The sequence below is a fragment of the Podarcis tiliguerta genome (assembly GCF_965153285.1).
Source record: "Podarcis tiliguerta genome assembly, chromosome: 2".
Classification (NCBI taxonomy): Eukaryota; Metazoa; Chordata; class Lepidosauria; order Squamata; family Lacertidae; genus Podarcis; species Podarcis tiliguerta.
The window spans coordinates 10,392,097-10,401,336 of NC_139535.1; the positions used below are offsets into that span (position 1 = coordinate 10,392,097).

The 9,240-nt window shown below is 42.3% G+C and overlaps 1 protein-coding gene across 1 annotated transcript; it reads left to right on the forward strand.

Moving 5' to 3' along the window:
* Window positions 1–596: 596 nt before the first annotated feature.
* Window positions 597–8,985, forward strand: LOC310672835 (uncharacterized protein; the record flags this gene model as incomplete). The annotated part of the gene is made up of 4 exons (XM_083430491.1): window positions 597–724; window positions 3,158–3,320; window positions 5,596–6,174; window positions 8,927–8,985. The coding sequence occupies exons 2-4, from the start codon at window positions 3,221–3,223 to the stop codon at window positions 8,983–8,985; spliced, it is 738 nt and encodes a 245-aa protein (XP_083286617.1). The 5' UTR covers window positions 597–724; window positions 3,158–3,220.
* Window positions 8,986–9,240: the final 255 nt, after the last annotated feature.

Below are 9,240 nucleotides of genomic sequence, written 5' to 3' on the forward strand. Positions count from 1 at the left end.
GGGGTCCTCCTCCTTTCTCCTGCGTGTGAGGGGAGCAACTTGTTGCAACACTTCAATAAAGATCAGGCTTACCAGCTGCTTTGCTTCTCAATATTCTCTGGTTGACCTCTGTTATTTTCTCCAACTGATGGAGAACCTGCAAAGGACTCTATAAAGGCTCTTGTGTCCCCCATAAGGGAATAAGGGCAGATTTTGTTTACAACAGATACCTATTTATCTTTTTGCACTTTGTGCTTTCGAACTGCTAGGTTGGCAGGAGCAGAGACAGAGCAACGGGAGCTCACTCCATTGCAAGGATTCGAACTGCCAACCTTCTGATCGGCAAGCCCTTATTGAGGACAATACCTTCTTGACAAAGCGGGGGTCCAAAGCAGGCACAGTCCAGCGGGGGCAAAGTATAAGTTTATATTCCCTCTGCACACGTTCCCTCCCTCGTCTTCCCATTGGTTGGGCGCTACAAGGTTTTCCTTCCCCCAATTATCAAATAACAGACAAGAGGCTGAGCGTGGAGAGAAACTTCTCGTTCCTCCTCTGAGTTGCTTCCACTTCCGGCTTCACCAGCAGAGATAATTTCCCGGCTTACAAAGGAGGGAGGGAAGCGAGGCTGCATTGTGGGGAGGCGGAGGAGGGGGCTTCTTCCTAATCAAGCCTCCTAATTAAGCGCCCTCACTCCCTGCCTCCCACGCGGGGCTCCCATTCCCGCCCCCGCTGCCTGGGATTTCAGGTGAGTGCAAAGCCAATGGCGGGGAAGGAGGGAAGGGGTTTGCGGGGGGGGAGGGGGTCCAGGATGAGAAGCCCCGGGGCGGGGAGAAGAGAAGGGAGGAAAGGGAGCTGTTTTCTTAAAGGGGCCTTGAAGGGGGGGGGGGAGAAGCTTCCTCCTGCAGGGATCTGGTGCAAAGGGAGTTGCAGGGAAGGAGGCAGGCAAGGGGAGAGGGGTGGGCATTGCTGGCCAGGATCGCCTTAATAATAGTTTTAATTTTAATATCTATACCCCAGCAGAAGACCCCTCGGAGGAGGACCTTATCTTTAGGCAACAGGCGAAAGTCTTGCTCTTCTCCCAGGGGTTTGGCTCATTAAACAATCTATGGACTTCACAACTGAGTTGGGGGGTGTTGTTTTTATTTCTTACTCTGCTATGCATCTCTGTGTTTTTCTCTTGTAAGCTGCCCTGTGATCTTTGGAGGAAGGGCAGTATAGAAATGTGAAGAATAGCTGTAAAAATAGGAAGCCCTCTTGCGTTCAAGAGGGGGGGGGGTTGGGACAAAGTCTCTGATCAGCATGCATAGCAGGATGGGCTTAGGAGGGAATAATAATAATAATAATGATAATAAAAATTTAAAAAATTAAAAAATAATTCATTACTTGCACCATGCCCATCTGACTGTGTTGCCTCAGCCACTCTGGGCGGCTTCCAACAAAAACACCAAAAAAATTAAAACATCGAAAACTTCCCTGAACAGGGCTGCTATCAGAATACTTCCATTTGTAGAAATGGCCTTTGAATTTAAAGAAATGCCCTCTTTAAGGAATCCCATGGTGTAAACGTGTATGTTGTCCTCTAGGTCCAAACACATAGTAAGAGCAAGCAGTGCTCCAAAGTGCTTCTCTTGTGAACTTGCCATCTAAGTTGTTTACTCCTGACCAAAACTCCTGTTTCCCAAAAGGAATGGAGGGGGGGTCTCCTCACCACTTTTAACCCCCCCACTCCAACCCCATGGAAGGCAGAGGACGTGTTCATTCACAATCCCAGTAAACCATTTGTGTAGCTGAAGTGAACCAGGCGGTGCAGCTCCTTCCCCTCTCAATGGGCTGCAGAGGAGGAAAGGGATGGGATTGAAGGCTCTTCCTGCCTCTCTCCCCTGAGCAAGAAGAGCAAAGGGTGTTTGCAGGGCAGGAGGACAGAGGAGGAGGCGGCAGAGAGGGCAGAGGGAGCAGTGGGCGGATCCACCGCCTCTCCCAGGGGGTCCAGATGCAAGCAAGAAGCTTCCTTCTCCATGCAAGGGCCACCCATGTATTCAGAGCAGTCCTTTGCAGATTAACTCTTAAGTTCCAAGGGATCTACTCTCAAGCCACTAATGTGCATACCATGCCAGCCTTAGGAAGGGAGGTGGGACAGGGAGGTGAAAGCAATTGGCAAAGGTGTTTGAAAATGGACAGGGGCTCTTGGGAAGGGGTCTTTTTCTATGCAACAACTGCAGTGAGGATGCTGATTGCCAAGGGATAGAAAGGAGATAAAATTCCATTAAAAGAGGAGTGACAAGTAAAAATCCTTCAATATATACAAGTAGCACAGATGACGGAAAAGATAAGAAATCGATTGGCCCAAAAGTTTAAACGGGAATAGGAGCTCTATAGACAATATTTAAAAGAACAGTGTCCCCTTATAAAAACTTTAAAATGCTTTGAATAACTCTCGGAATTGAATAAGGTACAAAGTATTCTGACAAGATTTAACAAAGATAAAGTTTATTGAAAAATAGAGGCAAGTAATTAAGAAAATTGCCAACCTAGCAGTTCGAAAGCACGTCAAAAGTGCAAGTAGATAAATAATTTTTTTATTACATACCGCTCCGGCGGAAAGGTAAACGGTGTTTCCATGCGCTGCTCTGGTTTGCCAGAAGCGGCTTAGTCATGCTGGCCCCATGACCCGGAAGCTGAGTGCGGACAAACGCCGGCTCCCTCGGTCAGTAAAGCGAGATGAGCGCCGCAACCCCAGAGTCATCCATGACTGGACCTAACGGTCAGGGATACCTTTACCTAGTTAATAAAATAAATAACCTATATCAAGGAAGTCGGAAGTTGATGGGTGGAATAATTTTGTGCATTTGTGATTATTGTTCTATTTCTTTTGTATTGTGTAATGTATTGTGCTTTTTTGTTTTGTTTCTTTTCCTATTTATAAGCTTTTGGTGGGTGTGTGTGCTGATTTTAAACCAATAAAGATTGAATAAACAACATAAAATAAATAAAAATAAAATAAAATAAATAAGGAAGGGAGGTGATGAAAGGAATTGCCAAAGGTATTTGAAAATGGGTGGGGGCTCTTGGGAAGGGGGTGCCCAGTTGGGGCTTCTCCAGGGGCAGCAGAATGTTTTGGGCAGGAGAATCCCTGCAGGGGCTCTCAGACTCCCTTGGCTGCTTCTTCCCTCCCTCCCAGGAAGCTGCAACTTGCTCTGGCTTCTGCGCTCCTCAGGAAGCTCAACCTGCAACCCTGGCCAGGATGGAAGGAGGAAGATGGACGGTTGACCTGGTCAGGCTGTCTCCTGCATCCCTCCCCACAACCTCTGAGCATTCCCTCCCAGGCCCCTTGGAGAAATCTGGTGAGTTCCAGGGGAGAGGAGATGGGGACAGGGATAGATGGATGGTGGCGGGAGAAAGAGGAAAAGATGGAGAGGAGACAAATGGAAGGAAGTTCCTGACAGGAAGAAGGAAGGGGTGAGGCCTTCTCCAAAGCAGCTCTTTGTTTCTTGAATCCCTATCATAAAGTAGTGGGGGCAGATTTTCTTCCTCCAGGATTTTAAATCTTAGGAGTTACAGTGGTACCTTGGTTCTTAAACATAATCGGTTTCCGGAAGTCTTCCAAAACCAAAGCGTTCCAAAACCAAGGCATGATTTCCCGTAGAAAGTAACGCAAAATGGATTAATCCATTCCAGACTTTTAAAAACAACCCCTAAAACAGCAATTTAACATGAATTTTACTATCTAACAAGACCATGGATCCATAAAAAGAAAGCAATAATCAATGTTCTGTACAATAAAATAAATAAGACAGCATTGTAGATGATAAAAATTAAAAAAAAAAATCTTACCTGCACTGATGATAGTCATTGTTTGAATGGGGGGCTTTTATCCCTTTCCACAGTTAATCAATCAATAAATCAATCATAAAACAAACAAACAAGCCTCAGTCAAAATTGAAAAAGCCTCACAAACAAAAACGCAAAAAATAGGAAAAAATAAAGCAGCAAATGTCACCTCAGAACACTGCAACCAGTAACAGCTTTAATATTTTTGGCAATACATTCATTTTTATTACTGATATTCTTCCCCAAAATGATAAATTCATTCTTCCCCATATCGCTAAATCTCTTTTTATTTCTTTCCACACATTCTCCTTATTGTCTTTAAAAATATTAATATTCTTAGCTGTCAAACATATCTCTCAGTATTTGACTTTTTTATGTATAATTAATTCTGTTTTCTATTGTAATTCCTATTTGTCTTGCTCCATCATGTGTTTTTTTACCAAAAACTTAGTCTTATTCTTGTTTAGTTTAAAGCCTCCAGCCTGCCTGAAGTACCGTATCTTTTTTACTACCTTTGGTGGAGTATTTTTGGGATCTTTCACTGTTATTACAAGGTCAACTGCCAAAGCTTTTAATTTATATGCTTTATTTTCTACTGTTATTCCTCTAATTAATTTCTCCACTCTTCCTCTCTCGCAAGAACCTCTGGTACAAAAATAAATAATAATGGTGATAGGGGATATCCTTGTCTTGTCCCCTTCCTTATTTTACACTTTTCTATTATAACCTTATTAACAATCAGCATAGCCTGTTGGTAAGAATAAATTGCATCAATTCCTCTCCCAAATGCTTCCCCAAAATTCATTTTTTCTTTTATCTTTTTCATAAAAGTCCATGAAACATTATCAAAAGCCTTTTCAGCATCTATAAACATTAAGGCCACTTTTTTCTCATTTCTTACTTCCAAATATTCAATAATATCAATTATATTCCTTATATTCTCCTTCATCTGACGTCCTGGGAGAAAGCAGGCCTGATTGTGATGATCTTTTTCTCCTAAAACACCTTTCATTCTATTGCCCAAAATATGAGCAATACTCTAAATGGACTTCTATGGACTTCCATCCTATAGGAGTGATGGCCAACAACTTGGGTAGCTTGAAAAAGAGGATTAGACTCAAAGCACAGGAAGGCAGAGGACTCTTGTACTCAAATCCTGCTTGCTGGTTTCCCGCAAGCATTTAGTTGACCACTGTGAGAACAGGATGTTGGACTAGGTGGGCCTTTGCCCAATCGAGCAGGCTCTTCTTATATTCTAATATAGGCATCCCCAAACTTGGCCCTCCAGATGTTTTGGGACTACAACTACCATCATCCCTAGCTAACAGGACCAGTGATCTGGGATGATGGGAATTGTAGTCCCAAAACATCTGGAGGGCCAAGTTTGAGGATGCCTGTTCTAATATAGTGCAATATTTTTAAAGTTACATGTGGCATAGTAACACTAAAGTTTTGCTTCTTAGTCATAGGAGAGACTGCTACTTGAGCCTGTGATCATTTCCTCCCTGGAAAAAGAGAAAGACAGAGATGTGTCTAAGAAGCCAGTTCCACCATAAATTATAAAATAATGCAGTTTATTAAGTGTGAACGGAGTGATCATGTGTTGTTCTTGCCATTATCTCACCTGCATTCCTAAAAGTTTGGGACAATGGAGAGGACAATGGAGAAATGAGACAGTGTTAAAATAGGAGAAGGTGCATATTGGGATTGACGTGTGTTCAGTTCCTTTCTTGTCTTTCTTGTAAGTCTTAACAGGATTCTCCCCACCCCGCCCCCACTCCCAAACAGGTGAGGAAGATGATGGCCAGAATTCTATGGAGCCATCTGTGAATTCATTGGGAAGACCACAGAAACAGCTTAAATGCCTGGAATGTGGGATGTGCTTTAGTCACAGTGGAAGACTGAGGACACATCAACAAATTCACATAGAGGAGAAACAATTTAAATGTACTAGCTATCGAAAGAGCATCAGGGAAAATGGAACTCTTAGAAAACATCAAGGAACTCACACAGGGGGAAAACCATTTGAATGTACTGAATGTGGAAAGTGCTTCAGTCAAAATGGAACACTTAGAAGACACCAACGAACTCACACGGGGGAGAAACCCTTTCAATGTATTGAATGTGGAAGGTGCTTCAGTGAAAGTGGACCCCTTAGAAGTCACCAACGAACTCACACGGGGGAGAAACCATTTAAATGTATTGAATGTGGAAAGAGCTTCAGTGAAAGTGGAAGCCTTAGAAAACACCAACGAACTCACACAGGTGAGACACCATTTAAATGTATTGAATGTGGAAAGAGCTTCAGTCAGTATGGACACCTTAGAAGTCACCAACGAATTCACACAGGGGAGAAACCATTTAAATGTATTGAATGTGGAAAGAGCTTCCGTGAAAGTGGAAGCCTTAGAAGACACCAACGAACTCACACAGGTGAGACACCATTTAAATGTATTGAATGTGGAAAGAGCTTCAGAGGAAGTGGAGACCTTAGAAGTCACCAACGAACTCACACGGGGGAGAAACCATTTCAATGTATTGAATGTGGAAAGAGCTTCAGTAGAAGTGGACACCTTAGAATACACCAACGAACTCACACGGGGGAGAAACCATTTAAATGTATTGAATGTGGAAAGAGCTTCAGAGGAAGTGGAGACCTTAGAATACACCAACGAACTCACACGGGGGAGACACCATTCAAATGTATTGAATGTGGAAAGAGCTTCAGTCAGTATGGACACCTTAGAAGACACCAACGAACCCACACAGGGGAGAAACCATTTAAATGTATTGAATGTGGAAAGAGCTTCAATGAAAGTGGACACCTTAGAAGACACCAACGAACTCACACGGGGGAAACACCATTTAAATGTATTGAATGTGGAAAGAGCTTCAGTCAGTATGGAAACCTTAGAATACACCAACGAACCCACACAGGGGAGAAACCATTTAAATGAATTGAATGTGGAAAGAGCTTCAATGAAAGTGGACACCTTAGAGAACTTTGCTTCAGGATGAGAACAGAAATCGTAGAGCGGCAGCAGGAGGCCCGATTACCTAAAGTGGTGCTTCAGCTTAAGAAAAGTTTCACGTTAAGAACAGACCTCCAGAACGAAATAAGTTCTTAACCAGAAGTACCACTGTAACTGCCTCTTTCAGTGTGATGGGAAGGCTCCCTCACCGAGAGAAGCATTCACCACCCCACGGAGCCCATCGCTCAACCCTTCCCGACTAGCTTTTATGAGCCAGGATGGGCAAGGATAAAACATCCCCTACCACTCTCTGGAAACCCTTTGGATCCATTAAGTGGCAGGGGGGGACCATCCAAATCGGTCCCACATCCCTGCAGAGGGGAAGGGTTGTGGAGAAGTCCAGTTGCACCAGGAAGTGATCTGACCATGGCACTTTAGATCCGCTTTTACTTAGTGTCAGATCACCAACATCCATATAGGTGAACACCACGTCTAAGGAATGTCCGCGACACTGAGTTGGGCCAAACTTATTTAGGGGCAGCCCCATGGAGGCCATGCTTTCCACAAAGTCCCAATCGGCCCCTTGTAAGGTTGTGTCGGCGTGAATGTTAAAATCCCCCAGGATAACCAAACTAGGTGTCTCCAGGAGAACATCTGCCACAACCTGAAGCAGTTCGGGCAGGGAATCCTTGGTGCAGCGGGGAGATCGGTACACCAAAAGGAATCCTGTACTGCCCCTATTGTTCAACTTCAAGAATATGCACTCGGAGAACTGGGTCTTCACAATAGGACGCCTGGTGTAAATTACTGACTTCCTACAAATCACTGCAAACCACCCACCCCCTTGCCCACATGACTTGGGTTGCTGTGCGTAAGAGAAACCTGGTGGACAAGCAGCGGCAAGGACAGGTCCATCTGCTTCATCCCACCAAGTCTCTGTTACACATGCCAGGTCAAGTTCTCCATCCACGATCAAGTCATGGATGGCAGTGGTCTTATGAATCATTGACCTGGCATTGCATAGCAGCACCTTCGGGACATGTGGGTCTCCCTTGCTGATTCTAGTATCCATCCAAATGACACCAGACCCGGAGGCAGGGATAGTCCTCAAACTAAAATGGGAGGCCATGCTATTTGGTGACCCTCTTTTTTTCTTTTTTTCTTAATTTATACTTCTACATCACACAAACGAGCATTGAATAAAACGAACAAACAATAGAAAACAGAAGAAAATGCAAAAACAAAATTACAAGGATCTAAACATAATATGCAATCGAAAATACAAAACATTATATTCTCCCCAAAAAGGAAAAAGAACAAAAAACACCAAAAAAGAAGAAAAAGAAAGGAGACTAAGGGGCGGAAATGACTTCTAACTAACTCCATGTGGCTCTTTATTCTTCATATCACTGGTTGTCTGTAATGATTAATTTTTTGGAGAATTATTCTAATTACCTGTGAGATTTTTAGTCTAAACTAAGCCAAGTATTAATCTGGAAATCGGTTCCCTTCATATAATTTATGAAGACTTCCCACTCTCTCCTCATTTTCTCATTAGAATAATTCCTTATTAAACCTGTAAGTCTGGCCAATTCATGATAACCTGACAATTTAAGAACTCTTTCTTTTGTTGGTGTTATGTTACATTTCCAATTTTTAGCAATTACTGTCCTGGCCGCCATTACTGCATACAAAATTATTCTTTTGTTATCTCTGTTTTTAATAGGCCCAGAAAAGCATTTCTGGTTTTTGGGGGAAAGTATGTCTTAACGTTTTATTTAATTCTTCATTAATGGCATCCCAAAATTATTTAATTTTAGGGCACGTCCACCACATATGGAAGAAATTCCCTTCTTTAAGTTTGCACCTCCAGCACTTTCCAATGGTGTTTTGGTACATTTTAGCCAATTTCAAGGGTTTAAAATACCATCTGTACATCATTTTTTAAAAAGAATTTTATTGTATAACATGCTGTAAATCTTATGTCTCTTTTCCATAAGTTTTCCCATTTTTCTAAATCAATTGTATGACCCATTTGACTATGACATCTTTAACCTCTTCATCTGTTAAGTGCCAATTTAATCATAGTTTATGCATTTTAGATAATTTTTTATCATCCTTTATAATCAATTCTTTGTCTATTTCAGATAATTTTGTATCAAATCCATTTACTTTCTTGTCTTCCTCAAAAATTGCATTTAATTGATGGTATTGAAACCAGCCTATTCCTTTATGTCTTATTATTTCACTTTTTTTTTTCATTTGTAATCTATTATTTACTTCCTGTAGAAGATCTTTATATGTCAACCAAATTGAATGCATATTTTTTCTTCTTACTGCCTCCGCCTCCATTGGTGACAACCACCATGGGGTTTTTGGTTCTAATAATTTTTTGTTGCTTTCCCAAGCTTCATATAAGGCTTTCCTAATAATGTGATTTAGAAATCCATTGTGGATTTTT